This window comes from Penicillium cataractarum, assembly GCF_028827025.1.
Source record: "Penicillium cataractarum strain IBT 29864 chromosome Unknown utg000004l, whole genome shotgun sequence".
In the NCBI taxonomy this organism is placed as follows: Eukaryota; Fungi; Ascomycota; class Eurotiomycetes; order Eurotiales; family Aspergillaceae; genus Penicillium; species Penicillium cataractarum.
Window position 1 is genome coordinate 1658442 of NW_026622740.1, and position 13919 is coordinate 1672360.

At 50.9% G+C, this 13919-nt stretch overlaps 8 protein-coding genes across 8 annotated transcripts; 4 read left to right on the forward strand and 4 right to left on the reverse strand.

The window, feature by feature from the left end:
• Window positions 1-995: 995 nt before the first annotated feature.
• N7496_005148 (coiled-coil-helix-coiled-coil-helix domain-containing protein) lies at window positions 996-1600 on the forward strand (the record flags this gene model as incomplete). Its single annotated transcript, XM_056698077.1, has 3 exons — window positions 996-1066; window positions 1222-1477; window positions 1568-1600. The coding sequence occupies 3 exons, from the start codon at window positions 996-998 to the stop codon at window positions 1598-1600; spliced, it is 360 nt and encodes a 119-aa protein (XP_056556602.1).
• A 563-nt stretch (window positions 1601-2163) lies between these two features.
• Window positions 2164-3720, reverse strand: N7496_005149 (UBX domain-containing protein; the record flags this gene model as incomplete). Its single annotated transcript, XM_056698078.1, has 5 exons — window positions 2164-2205; window positions 2267-3275; window positions 3344-3462; window positions 3525-3577; window positions 3636-3720. The coding sequence occupies 5 exons, from the start codon at window positions 3718-3720 to the stop codon at window positions 2164-2166; spliced, it is 1308 nt and encodes a 435-aa protein (XP_056556603.1).
• A 223-nt stretch (window positions 3721-3943) lies between these two features.
• N7496_005150 (cytochrome oxidase assembly protein SHY1) lies at window positions 3944-5085 on the forward strand (the record flags this gene model as incomplete). The annotated part of the gene is made up of 4 exons (XM_056698079.1): window positions 3944-4184; window positions 4244-4756; window positions 4812-4917; window positions 4983-5085. The coding sequence occupies 4 exons, from the start codon at window positions 3944-3946 to the stop codon at window positions 5083-5085; spliced, it is 963 nt and encodes a 320-aa protein (XP_056556604.1).
• An 82-nt stretch (window positions 5086-5167) lies between these two features.
• Window positions 5168-6811, reverse strand: N7496_005151 (uncharacterized protein; the record flags this gene model as incomplete). The annotated part of the gene is made up of 5 exons (XM_056698080.1): window positions 5168-5267; window positions 5316-5852; window positions 5923-6349; window positions 6418-6667; window positions 6722-6811. The coding sequence occupies 5 exons, from the start codon at window positions 6809-6811 to the stop codon at window positions 5168-5170; spliced, it is 1404 nt and encodes a 467-aa protein (XP_056556605.1).
• A 318-nt stretch (window positions 6812-7129) lies between these two features.
• On the forward strand, window positions 7130-8220 carry N7496_005152 (uncharacterized protein; the record flags this gene model as incomplete). Its single annotated transcript, XM_056698081.1, has 5 exons — window positions 7130-7457; window positions 7518-7695; window positions 7772-7870; window positions 7930-7982; window positions 8039-8220. The coding sequence occupies 5 exons, from the start codon at window positions 7130-7132 to the stop codon at window positions 8218-8220; spliced, it is 840 nt and encodes a 279-aa protein (XP_056556606.1).
• A 911-nt stretch (window positions 8221-9131) lies between these two features.
• On the forward strand, window positions 9132-10281 carry N7496_005153 (uncharacterized protein; the record flags this gene model as incomplete). Its single annotated transcript, XM_056698082.1, has 3 exons — window positions 9132-9645; window positions 9732-9960; window positions 10038-10281. The coding sequence occupies 3 exons, from the start codon at window positions 9132-9134 to the stop codon at window positions 10279-10281; spliced, it is 987 nt and encodes a 328-aa protein (XP_056556607.1).
• Window positions 10282-10992: 711 nt separating this feature from the next.
• Window positions 10993-12161, reverse strand: racA (putative Rho GTPase Rac; the record flags this gene model as incomplete). The annotated part of the gene is made up of 6 exons (XM_056698083.1): window positions 10993-11083; window positions 11166-11398; window positions 11531-11711; window positions 11821-11879; window positions 11923-12060; window positions 12129-12161. The coding sequence occupies 6 exons, from the start codon at window positions 12159-12161 to the stop codon at window positions 10993-10995; spliced, it is 735 nt and encodes a 244-aa protein (XP_056556608.1).
• Window positions 12162-13339: 1178 nt separating this feature from the next.
• On the reverse strand, window positions 13340-13901 carry N7496_005155 (putative quinol monooxygenase; the record flags this gene model as incomplete). The annotated part of the gene is made up of 3 exons (XM_056698084.1): window positions 13340-13487; window positions 13671-13783; window positions 13845-13901. 3 exons carry the CDS (start codon window positions 13899-13901, stop codon window positions 13340-13342), a joined length of 318 nt encoding a protein of 105 aa, XP_056556609.1.
• Window positions 13902-13919: the final 18 nt, after the last annotated feature.

Below are 13919 nucleotides of genomic sequence, written 5' to 3' on the forward strand. Positions count from 1 at the left end.
ATCTCATCAAAGACGCTGATAGACACACATTCTTCTTCTTTCGACGACGCTGCATACCCCCTTTAATCGTTCATGTTTCTTCAATTCCCTCGGATGCACTTTGCATCCATCTCATTTTCCTTCTCGTCGATATCCCATTTTCTCATATTGAGCAGCGCGCCTTTTCCTCTATACCTGTATTATTAACCCTACCTTTGCATTCACATCATTATTCTTATTGTGTATACATACTAATGTTGTTTCTTTTTTACACTCTGCACTTTTCTGTCTCGGGTTGGGTCCAGAGGCTTGTTTGAGTTTGTTTTTTTCTTCTACACTACTTGGTGAGATTTGTATTTTGGTTTGGAGTCTTTGAGTTGACCGACCAGTCGAGCTAGAGAAATGAAGTTTCGACTTTGAGTGTACCTAATACGGTTCCAACTGTATCATTTGTTCTTAGGGTAACTCTTACTTCAGAATTGGCCTAGGCGTTGCCCTTCTGAGGAGGCTTCAAGGATGCTATAGCTACTTTGCAATAGTCCTCGTAATGTTTACCACTCTCCATTAGTAAAAGCAGTAGAAATAACCAGCTTTAATTACTCTACTGACCATGTACATCCTCCATCTCTTCGCCCTCCAATGTCCATAACAATCCGGTCCACGTGACAGTATACATTGCCACCGCCAGGGGACAGCCAATCAGCACTCGGAAAATTTCCATCGGAGTTTGCCTGTTGGCCCCGACTGACTCAGCCATTTCTAGCTTCTTCCGAGTCTCCACCCCATACTTTTATCTACTCAATTCCTCCCTCTTCCTCCTGTTCACGTATACACCGTCTCTCACATACAACCCACACACTCCAAAATGCCTCGCCAACAACGCCGTGCCGCTCCCACCCCTGCGCGTAGCGCTCCCACCCCGCCCTACCGCGGCCCCTGCCCGCCCTGCCGCGCCTGCTCCCCAGCAGTCGCAGCCTCACTCGACCGCCGCGTATCCCCACCAGGCTGCTCCTCCCATGCAGCAGGCTGCCCCCGTCCAGCAGAGCTCTGGCGGTGGCTTCCTGAGCCAGGTCGCCTCGACCGCTGCGTAAGTGTCCTCTCCCGAGTCTACAAGACTCCGAACCCCGAACCTCGGGAATATCGCCTCATCCGAGAAAATCCGGGGTCGGGGAGACTTTTGCCTCACCCCCGGCTATTTTGAAAAACTTGCGCGCTAACGAAGGGTTTCTTTGTGTATTGTAGTGGTGTCGCTGCCGGTCACGTCGCTGCTACCGGTATCACCAACGCTCTCGGCTGGGGCTCTAGCTCCCACGCCGCCCCCGCTGAGCAGGCTGCTCCCGCCCAGAACCAGGCTATGGACAACGGTCTGTGGCAGGGCAACGCTACCCAGCAGTCCTGGGAGAACCCTGCTTGCGAGACTGATATCCGCAACTTCCGCCGGTGCATGGACGAGAACAAGGGTGATATGTCTATCTGTGGTTGGTACATGGACCAGCTGGTACGTGTTGAGAATCGAGAACCCCCTTTCCAGTCTACCCTTGACAGGATGGATGTAATTTTCTGGATCGATTGCTAACAACTTCTACAGAAGGCTTGCCAGGCTGCTGCTAAGCCCTACTAAGCGTTTTTTCCTAGCCTAGAGCTGGAAAATGGGCTTAAGGGGTTTCTTGAATACGGCCGCGCTATCTTCGTTTCCTTTTTTATCATTATTTAAAACTACGTGAGCGGGTTCTCTTCTGAGACGGCTCTTGGATGTAATCATCTTGCATTGCGACTTTGATATCGCACTCTGTACTCTATACCATCTCTCCTCGTTATTGAAATCAAATCATTCTCCGTGTTCTGCGTCTTGAGCTGATGGCAGGAATTGTCCACTCGGGGGCAGAACATGGAACAAACGAAGAATCTTAAGACAACATTTTGAATATCATTGTATCGACGTAGGAAGAAGTCAGAGAGCAAGGCCTATGGGAGCGAGCATGGTCGCTATTCCTACTACTCAGGTTCAGAAACCGACCTATGTTCATGATACAATATCCCATAAAGCTATTCATATTGAAATTCGAAACTCAAACCTCGCCAAAACACCTGTGCAAAGAGAAAAGACCAGAAACATGAGTAGAAGCGCTTGCTGGATCTGTGATCCACTGCCGAGCCTCTCATACAAATCCCCCAATATCAAACTCAGTCATCCTTGCGATTCTGATCCCGCGGCTCAAAGTTCAACTAGAAGAATATCAATTAGTAGGAGCCCAACCCAAACCTCATTCAACATGAATTAACCCACCTGATTCCCATTGTAAAATTGACTGTCATCACGTTCATTCTGTTGATCACGCAGCGTCCGAATATTCAATCCACCCGTTCGCGGTCGTCGAGTATTCTCACTCGGTGGAGGACTAGGCGGCGAAGGCTGCGGGCTACTTTCCGGTGCACTAGATCCATACCCAATAAACGAGCCAACTAGACTAGTAGCCGAGCTTGCAACGGACGAAACCACATTGTAGACTGCAGAAATACCACGCGCAGGCAAGCTGGCTGCCGCGGAGGTGTAAGCCTCCGTGTATGAAGCGACAGGGACCATGACCAGGGTTGCAGTTGAATCGAGGCCGATTTCTTGGAGGGCTTGGGATTCTTCGGCTACGGAGAGCGTGCGGCTGGGTAGCGGGGTGAGGATGTGTTTGAGGTTGTAAGGTCGTTTGTCCTCGGTCATTTGTTCGTCTAGCCATGGGCGGACGTCTTTGCGTATTGTTTGGGTCGGGGTGAAGCTTGATCGGATGGAACGGCCGTCGAATAGGCGTACTTGGAGTCGATACTGGCTGGGAGGTCCCTTCGGAGCTGGTGGTTGAGGTTTCGGTTCCTCATCTTCAACGGTAGGCGCGGGGGGCTTGCGAATTGCTGGCTTGGTCGATTTCTGAGATGTTGTGGCTGTCTTCTCTAGCACATGGGCCGGTGTCTTCCCTTTATCTTGTCTCACTGGTTGGGGCTTTGGAGGTGTAGGCTTTGCTGTTTCCTGCTTGGCTGGTTGCTTCGTCGGCTTCGCGCTTTCTTGTGGTCTTTGTGGAGCAGATGTGCTTTGCGATGGCCGCCTGTAGGCCGGGGCACTAATGGGGGCGAGGGGTATAGTAGCCTGGTCGGAAGAAGACGAGTTGGTATTCACGGCGGGTATGCTGGCTTGTAGTCGCTGAGCTGGAACGGGAGTATAGGCCTTCTGTTCACCCAATACTGCAATAATCCGGCTCTTGAATTCGTCCTTCGATACTCCTGGCAGCAGATACTCCTCCATCTTGCCATTCCTGCGGGGAAATCAATTAGATTTGGGAATTGTACAGCAAACGAACTGTATGCGCCACGAATCACATACTTGATAACAATTAGAGCCGGGAATTCGGCAATGGGACAGAATGAGCTCAGAAATCCGGCTTCCTGGGTTCCAGCAGTCAGGCGCAACAACACTGACTTATCGCCGAGAGCTTGCACAACCTAAAGAGTAGTCAGCACCGACAGGATCCAGGTCTAGGGGTCCTTTTGAATTATGAACATACCTCATTGTCTGAGAAGAACTCCTCCTCCCAAGTCGAGCTCAGCTGGGCATCATCTGCGCGCCGAACACGATTAGATGTGGCTGGAAGCTCAGGATGCGGGGAGATACCGACCTCGAACAAAACAAACCACCGCCTTTGCCTCCCTCACAGCGAGAGCAATGCCCTCCTGCAATGACCCTTCATAGAATATCGTCATGATAGCATACCACTGAATAGCAGGTTTGTCGTTGTGTTGTCAAAGCTTCAAGCTGGATTGGAGTGTAGCCAGATATACTGCGGAGAAGCAGCTCGGGGAAGCCGGAGAGGCGTGACCGCCCTCCGCTTGCCGAGTCCCAAATTCGCGAGCCTCCGCTCACTTTTGTCTTTTCTTGACTACGCCGATTCCCAATTACGCACCAAACGGGATCTCTCTCGCGATTATGCGGTCGTTATTTTCAGTCCTTCAAAGGACTGCCCCGACAGCCTGGACACTTCCAGTCCGCGGTGCGCAGAGTAGCGCCCCTGCATGGAAGGTGGACTCTATCTGCACCCGATGTCGTCTACAGCAGAAGCGCCAATTCTCGAAGTCGCGCCAACTGACCGAGAGTTTGCTGAATGTCGACCACCCGGCAAAGCTTGTACGAGTCAATCAGAAACATGGACCTGGCTTGATTATTCTTGGTCAGTGGTATTCAACTGCTGCGTCGAGGCGACGCTAACTTATAATCCTCTCTATACAGCTCTGATCCCGATTATCGCCTTCGGCCTGGGCACCTGGCAAGTTCAACGCTTGGACCGGAAGACAAAGATGATTGCCAGGTTTGAAGACCGCCTAATCAGACCTCCACTTCCGCTGCCGCCGCGGATTGACCCCGATGCGATTGCCGAGTTTGATTACCGCCGTGTCTACGCTACTGGCCACTACCTTCACGACAAGGAGATGCTAGTTGGACCTCGCATGAACGAGGGTGAAGATGGGTTCCTCGTTGTGACGCCTCTGGAACGTGGTGATGGTCAAAGTACCGTGCTGGTCAACCGGGGCTGGATTTCTCGGAAGTTGATGAACCAGAAGGACCGGCCGGAGGGACTGCCAACGGGAGAAGTTACCGTGGAAGGACTGCTACGAGAGCCGTGGAAGAAGAATATGTTTACGCCAGAGAACAAGCCCGAGGAGGGCAAGTTCTATTTCCCTGATATTGAGCAGATGGCTGAGTTGGCGGGCAGTCAGCCCGTTTGGATTGAAGAGACTATGAGTAAGATATATATGGTCCTCGGACTATTATCACATGCAGCTGACCCTTTTCTCAGTACCTGATCTGCTTGAGACGTACGATCGCATCGCCAAGGGACGGCCCCTTGGTCGCGCCGCGGAAGTCAACTTGAGGAACAATCACGCACAGTACATTTTCACATGGTAAGTCGAGCTCACTCGGATGGATAGCCCCGCGTGTGTTTGGACATTCGCTTATAGCGTTGCAGGTACGGCTTGTCCCTAGCCACATCCATCATGCTGTGGATGGTGGTGCGCAAGAAGCCCAATGATGCCCTGCGTCGGGTGCGCCAGAACCGCAACTGGGCATAGACTGCATATAGTCATCTTTTGCATCTTGCATCGGCGTTTCTGGGGTTTGTATGAGTATTTTTGTGTGTTGGCCTCAGGGCATTCATGGAGGCATGGCCAGTCTCATATCCTGTTGTAGCTCCTTGGGGAGATGCTTCTGAGCTAGGGAGAATACCGTTGTGGAGCTATTGATATGACGTTGCCTGAGAAAGTTAGCAAGATTCAAGGATACTGGACTTGGTGCGACATACCTCCTCATCAGGGTGGTCACATCACTCTCGTCGATGGTCTTACGACCAGCGTGCTTGGAATACGCGGCCAAATCCTGGCTGACTTGTTCAAAGTACCACGAGGATGCCTGCTCGATGGCAGCTAGCGTAGCTTTGTTGATCTTTGTCTTGGAACCAGCTCCCGTGCGGGCAAATTGAGTGGCCAACTTCTTGACCACTCCAGCGGGCAAATTTGGCACGGGGATTCCATGACGGGAAAACTTCTTCTGCTTTCCCTGCGTGGGGAACCCCTCGTCCCGCAGGCCACCTCCAATGATTCCAGGGCTTTGGCTTGGAGATGCGGCTGTTGGGAAGTCGAGACCAAACCCAAAGCCGCCAGTTGCGTCATTGCCATCGTCCGATGGCGTCGCAGGTACCGGCTGGATGTCGCCCGCAGACAGTTCAAATCCGTCCGTGTACCCGTCCTCCCCTTCCAATGGCTCATCATCCATTGGATTTGCATTCGGAGATGGGAAGTTCATGTCGAAATGGAACCCGCGCAAGTCCTCGGTCTCTCCACTATTTGTCAAATATTAGCCTCATATGTATCATAGAGAAATATCGAATATCCTGTTTTGTATAAACGTACCCTCGATCAAATTCACCTCCACTGATCATGGTATCATCTCCAAAACCGTCATCAATTATGATGCCAGTTTCTTCCCCAGCGTCAGAATCGCTCTCTAGTTGGGTTTCCCCAAAGTCCTCGCTTTCCCGCAGATGACGGCGCCTAAGTTCAATTTGTTCTTGATCTCGGATAGCTAGATCCCTTCGAGGAAACTCGACGGACTGATAGGTCATATCATCGTCGTCAAATGGAAGCGACAAGCGAGGCGGGGGTATATCAGGACTGCCCTCTTCGCTGCCCTCTGCACTTCCTTGCATGGGAAGAGAGACCCGTGGTCGCTCCAATTCGGGCTCATTATCCAGTTCTTCGATCTCATCTATCGGCTCCTCCACGGGCTTCACTTCTTCTTGAGGCGATGATTGAATTGGCTTTGAGACGGGTGCAAGCGCTAGTATCACCAAGTTTGTCAGCTAAACAACAAACACCAATGTAACCACTCTCGTGGAATGCGCATACTTCTTCCAAGGTTCCTCAAGATATCAAATGTAGTCTCGCGCTGAACTCGTCCACTCCGTCGTCGATCGCGACCGGGCGTGTTTGCGGCCTTTTGCTGTCGGGCACGAAGTCCATATGGAGTTGATGGAGCCATGGACGGTCTTCCCCGAGGCGTGAACCGAGAAATAGATCTTTGCGCAGACGGCGTCGTTGTCGTGATGAGGCGACTGGGCGTGAGCGGGTAGCGCGTATGACTCGGGAGGCGCTGGAGCTGCAGACTTCAGTTAGCGATGTCATTCATCGTATGAACAGGCTATTAACTTACCCCAGTCAATGTAGTCTCGCCAGAGGGAGTATTCGTCTCGGCCCCCGAGATGCCCATTGACCGGCGGTTGCGCGGGTTGGGAGTCGACATCTCCGCGGTTGGAAAGTGAACAGCTACTAGGCAATAAATTTCCGGTCCTCGGGTATGACTTGAATTTGAGATAGGTCTGTACGGAAGACAGAAATTGAGAGGATACCTCGCTGGATGATGAACCGCGGAGTTGGATGAGCGCGTCTTGCAATAACAATGCGGGCCCTCGTGTGATTGGCCACATCTTATCGATAAGCCCTGCTTAATCAGCCGCATTAATCGGGACTTTTTTTGCGACGCTCGACTTGAACGGCTTGAACATTGCCAATCGAGCTTAAAGGTTCTCTTGATCACGGAGAAACAAGGCCATCACACAATATGACCGAAGCAGAAGCCCCGAAAGGACTTGCAGCCAAGCTCGACAAGAAGCGCAAGCGCCAGGCCGAGGAATCTACCAAGCAAGACAAGCCTGAAACTGCGCCTGCAGCCGCCGGCGGGGATGAATCGAACAAGAAGAAGCGCAAGAAGAACAAGAATAAGAAGAAGCAGCCTGAGCAGGATGTCAAAACTCAAGAGCGCAAGGGTGGTGTTGACGAGTCTATCGGCAAGATGGATGGGCGGTTGTTGGCCGATTACTTTGCTCAGCGAGCGCAAAAGCTCGATAAAGAGCTTTCGGCGGTGGAATTGAGCGATCTTTCAGTGCCAGGTGTGTATCAATTCTCGTGGATGGCCTATCATTTGCTATTCGGATTACTGACCGGTGCAGACTCTGCTTTCCTCGACACCACATCGTTCTCCGACTCCAGGACCTTGGAGAAGCTCCCCGATTTCCTCAAGGCATTCAGCCCAAAGGGCGCCGACCTTTCAAAGGCGTCAGAGAAGAAGGGTACACCTCATACTTTGGTTGTTTCTGCCGCAGCGCTCAGAGCCGCAGACGTTGTTAGGTATGTGCAATGGATGCATGGCATGGCCCATCAGTCCATGTACACATTCACTGGTGCTGACAGTTGGATGATACAGGGCGCTCCGAGGCTTCCAAACAAAGGAAGCAATTGTCGGAAAACTTTTCGCCAAGCATATCAAGCTGGAGGAAGCGAAGCAGTTCCTCGAACGTGCACGGTAAGATCTTTCAAAAGTTTCGGCTGTGCAATACGGCTTTTTCTAACACGGCTTCTTAGGACTGGAATTGGCGCTGGAACACCTGCTAGGATATCTGATTTGATCGAGTGTGGTACGTATGCTGTAATGGATATTGATCTGATTCCATTTACTAATTTCGATGTCTAGGTTCGCTTAACGTGGACGAGCTTGAGCGCATTGTCATTGACGGCTCGCATATCGACCAGAAGCAGCGCGGTATCTTCGACATGAAGGAGACTCATCTCCCACTGTTGCAGCTGTTGACTCGTCCAGAGCTGCGCGACCGTTACGGCGCTTCAAAGAAGAAGGTGCAGATTCTGGTGTTCTGATTTGCTTTGCATGAATTTTCTTCGATAAAACATTCCATAGGGTGGGGCGTTATAGTGATTTAATTATTGATCAACAATGTACACCAATTTTCACCAGCCAAATTGCCATCACTTATGTTTTGAGCATAGAGACTAGATGCCACTTCGACCAGAGACATCAGGCGGGCTAAAGACGGTTTGACTGTTGGAGCAAGATGGGCAGCGACTCGGGTCTTATAGTGACGATCAGTCCAGAATACAGACCCAAAGAAGAGTGGGGGGCTCTTCCTTCCCAGACAGCACTGCCTTTTCCCATGATACACGGCACTAGATGTCATGAGAAGTATAGCAGTAATACCATTGAAAAAAGCCCATAAATAGCCCGAGGTTCCTCTGTCTTCAAGTCCAGATTATAAAGAGTGAAGTTAGTACTATAACAAGTCATTGGGCCGGTGATTTTGTCTCCTTGTAAATTGTTTCTACGTGTGCTTTCTACTCCCTTGGTTCCCTCCGCCCTACTCCGCCCATCCTTCAAGATATATGTCGTACAAAAAGGCTGGCTGTTAGAGGTGATACTTTTTGCGTCATTAAGTGCTTTGAAACTTTGATATAGAGATACAACTAAATAAAATCCTATACGAGTATATAGCGAGTAGACATCAAGAGTGGAGAATTGGCAGATCTCTTCCCCAGACAACAGATTACCCAATCAGGCAAGGATGTAATGCGACCTCACCGCCTCGGAAGCCTCCGGCAGAATCCAAATTTCTCCCGAGTCTCCGCCCAATTTTTTTCGGAGCGGAGCTTTCCATCAATTTGCGATATTTCGATTTTCCATTTATCCTGTGCTTTCGCAGAGGATCATTTAGGCTACAAACAAGCCGAATTCAACTACAACCCGAATTTTTATTTCTACCTACGACAATCCCAAAATGGGCGACAAGAAGCGCAAGCTCGCCGAGGACACCCCGGTCGACGAGGTCGCTCCCGAAGGCAAGAAGATAAAGAAGGAGAAGAAGGACAAGAAGGAAAAGAAGGAAAAGAAGGAAAAGAAGGAAAAGAAGAAGGAGAAGCGCAAGACCGAGCAGGAGGTCGAGGCTGTCCCCGAGATTACCGCAGAGGAGAAGAAGGAGAAGACGGATGAGGCTAAGACGACCGACTTCAGCTCGAAGGAGCAGTTGAAGGAGAAGCGGGAGCGCAAGAAGGCCGAGAAGAAGGAGAAGAGGGAACAGAAGGAGAAGCGCAGTGCTGACAAGGCCGATCTCGACGACGAGGCCAGAGCTGCTAAGAAGGCTGCTAAGAGAGCCAAGCACGACAAGAAGAAGGTTGCCAAGGAAGAGGCCGCTACTCAAGAGGAGTCTGCGACGAATGGAGAGGAGATGGAGGTTGATGCTGAGGCCGAGAACGAGGTTCAGCAGAAGAACTCCCGTTTCATTTGCTTTGTCGGTATGTCTATACATGGCGCTTTGTTGAATTGCGCTATACCCGTGGTTAGGGAATTGACAAGATGCTAATAATCCAATGTCTCGCAGGAAACCTCCCCTACTCTGCAAACCACGAGTCCCTCACCAAGCACTTTGAGAAGAACCCACCGGCCGAAATCCGCGTCGCAACCAAGAAAGAAGCCCCAACTAAATGCCGCGGTTTCGCCTTCATCGAGTTCGACAACTACGACCGCATGAAGACCTGCCTCAAGCTGTACCACCACTCCATGTTCGACGACGGCAAGTACCCGCCTCGCCGGATGAACGTTGAATTGACGTGAGTATCCTCCAAACCTTGCTCAACCTATTCTGTGTCTACTTGGGAGGTTTCCGCTAACAAGATGGATAATACAGTGCCGGCGGCGGTGGTGCCAACTCCGAGCACCGCAAGGCCAAGATCCAAGCTAAGAACGAGAAGCTCAACGAGGAGCGCCAGCGTCTCGCAAAGGATATCAAGAAGGACAAGAAGAAGCACGACAAGGCTAAGCCCGCTCATAACGGTGCCGCGGCCTCCGGCGCAAATGCCGTTGCCGTTGATGCCGCGCCCGAGGATGATCGGTTCGCCGGTATGCACCCCAGCCGTCGGGGCCGCATCTAAATTTCATCCATTTCTGATAAACTCTTCTCGGGATGGTCAATGGTTTGATGTTTTCGGGCCGTGGTCTTTGTTCTTGTTTTTTTCTTGTTTTGTCTGTACATCTTGGGATGGGACTGGAAAAGTCTGTGTCTTTTTATGATTTGATAGAAGATACCACTTGCTTGGCTTCTCTGCATAGTGAAATGCGAATATTATGAGCATATAAGCATGATAGCATACTCGATTCGAGTTCCGAATTTTGGGTTTAAGTGCGCGATTGCACCATATCCGGTAAACAATAGATCATAATCATAGCCTTGACTTATATTCAACTGTGCAGTGCGCATGTAATCAGTGAGCGAGGAGAATAGACACAATTTTTTACAGACTACCTAGCTCTATATGAAAATCAACAGGTCCAGAACAACTAACGTGGTGTGCAACTTGCAAGATTCCACCCAGATATCCACCCAAGGGTCTGGGTACCGCCGTACATACTGGGGCCATGGCCATAACGAGATCTCCCACGCAATCGGAGGACATGACCACAAATAAAAAGAATGAAAAAAACAGAATGAAATGAAAAAGGGGAAAAAAACGAGTCAATGGATTCATCAATCAAGTAAGGCCCAAAGAAAAGCCTCTGGCTACCCGGACGCCGTATTAACTATAGTATTATTCATTATAGCATACGCAAAAAGGAGGGTGATGGTCCCCATGCACACAGCACCTCTACAAGATCATGCATTTGTTCTTCCTCCCGGACTTTGCGAGGGGACGGGGGTTAAGAACGGCTCTGGAATGGGGGAGGGAAATGGTTAGCCTCTGGATTTGCAATCCTCAGGGGGCGACCAGTGCCGCGCAAAGGATGTGTTGGAAACTTTCGTGGAGATGTGCACGCTTACCGGATAGCCTCGTCAAAGACGCTCTTCAAGTTGCGCTGGGTCAGGGCCGAGCATTCGAGGTACTTATGTGCGCGAATCTCCTTGGCGACGGCCAAGGCTTGTTCGTACGAGACGGGCTCCATCTTTCGGGCGCGCAGGGCTTCGGTTGTTGCGCGGTCGTCGCGCAGGTCGAGCTTGGTGCCGACCAGGATAATGGGGACGCTGGGTGCGTGATGTTCGATTTCTGGGAACCACTGTAGATAAGACAGAGTGAGTTAGTCGTATGATTCGCGTAAAGTGTTTATAGGTGTTGAATTCCAAGCGCGGAGAGATAGATTGCACGCGAGATCAAGCTGTGCAGATTGGCGCCGTGGGTTCGGTCGTACCTTGGCTTTCACGTTATCAAAGGATGGCGGGCTGACGATGGAGAAGCAGATCAGGAAGACATCGGTTTGCGGGTAGGATAGGGGTCTGAGGCGGTCGTAATCTTCTTGTCCGGCGGTATCCCAGAGTCCCAGGCTGATCGGCCGGCCGTCAACCATCACACTGGCCGTGTAGTTGTCGAAGCTGCAGCGGGGACATCAGTAAGGGTACGGATTTCCCGCGAGGGGGGGGGAGGGGCATCTCATTGCTGAATGAGGAGAAGGGGGGGGGGGGGGGGTGAGGAGAGACGGACACGGTCGGGATGTATTCGCCCGGGAAAGCATTCGTTGTGTACGAGATGAGGAGACATGTCTGTAGAGAACCAAGAATCGCGTGTCAACGAAGGGGATCCCACTGTAATCGCATCATTTGTGTTTCGATCGGGAGGGACGACGATAGCAAATGGGAAGTTCGGGGACAGGACATGGCCCGGGGGAGGGCATTGCTTTGGAATACTGACTTTGCCGACAGCACCGTCACCAGTCACCACGCACTAGTAGAACTCTCATGTTAGCTGTGCGCAGTCCTTGGAACCTCGGATTATCACGAGCAATTGCTAACCTTGAGCGATTGAGTAGCCGGACCCGTCGCCATGGTTGTGAGAAGTTATGTACAGCGAGACAAGAAAAAGGGGGCCGATAAGGGGCGGTCCGAATGACAATTGATAAGCGGAAGGGAAACCCCCCAAAGGCTCTAGGGGATGGAAGAAGGAGAGAAGTGGTCGAAAGATTGGTGATTTTTCCTGGATGGAGGTGAGCTTCAGGAGAGTTGAGATTTGGGGAAAGCAGCTTGGAGCTAGGGGCAAAAGGGAAGAGGGGGAAAGGGTTAGGGGTGGAGACGAAGATCGGATTCAAAGAAAAAGGAGGGGCTGAGCTCACCCGAAAGCCTCAAAAGAAGGCGTGGGAGATGGAGAAGTTTGAGGAGGAGGAGAGGAAAAGGATAGAGAGAGAGAGAGAGGGTTAGTTGGAGAGAGTAAGAAGGAGAAACGAAAAGTGGTAGTCAAGTAGTCTAAGGCAGGATTCAGTTTAGCAGTTTAGTTAAACAGACGCAAGCTGATCGTTTGAATCGGTTTGATCGTTTGGAGTCGGGTCCCCACCTCCATATTGATCTTGTAGTTTGAACACGGCCATTCGCTGGCTCGGGAGATGAAGGGGGAGTCTTTTAGAGTGATTACTATATAACCCATCCACTGAATGATTGAAGACATCAATTCATGGACGAGAGTATACTACTCGCCCAGCCCCCGGGACCATCCCAACCACCCCTATACTACCACGAGACTAACTAACAGTCTCCAATGTATCTGATCCCCCAGACTAGCGTGCTAAGATTACATCCGTTGGCTACCATGGCTCCGTGCCAGATTCCCCCCTGCACCAATCGCATAACCATTCAATCACGGGCAGCTCCAAGGCGCCTGCACCGCGCCGGTTTGGAGTCCAACGTGTGATAGGGTGATCCCTCGTTCGTCTTTGCACGAACCGACTGTCAAAGCCTATTTATATATCTCGCACGGACTATCTTATCAAGTTATCATGGGGTTCTCCTTTCGAGTACTTCGTTAAAGACGGTATATATTTAGTAGAAAAGTACGGAGCATACTCGGGGTCAAAGTACCACGGCATTTTAGGAAATCTCTAATTGGTAGATTGCAAGTATATTCTCCATCACTCTCGACTTCGCTACCAAAAAACCCAGAGATCTGATGCATCAACTTCAAACGACGGAGACGGCAAAGTACAGCCTCGTCAAGACTCCCTATCTTTCTATCTCTACAGCCGCGACACTCCCCGCGCGCCGTTCAGGAATGCGCCCGCCCGCATCTCGGCAGGCTTCGCCATCAAGCCTGGTAGTTTGGAGGCAAACTCGCGGAAGTAGGAGCTCTTGGTGTGCGCCTTAATAGCCGCTTGGTCCTTGTACCTGGAGTAGAATGGTTTGTTAGGACTTTCTGGCTTGGTCATACCGTAGGAGAGCGGGTAGATGTGCCGAGGTACGGCGGGAGGGGAAAGAATCAGGATAATATGGGAGGACGGGGGTAATAGCGAGGAAAGGAGGAAGGGATACGAGTTTGATATTGATGGAGTGTGTTTGGGATGAACTGACCTCTCAATAATGACAATTTCGTTCTTGTCCTGCACTTTGATTGCGTAGTAGACCAGGGTATCGGGCTCGTGTTCTTGTACTTTCTTGACGACTTCGGTGACGAGGGCGGCGACCTATAGTATACAGATCAGATTGATTTCTAGTTATGTATTAGGTCAATCAAGTGAATTGCACCTCTTCAAATTTCTCCGGCTTGGGGTAGAGTACGGCAGCAACGTTGATTTCAGACATGGTGGCTGGTGCTGGTTT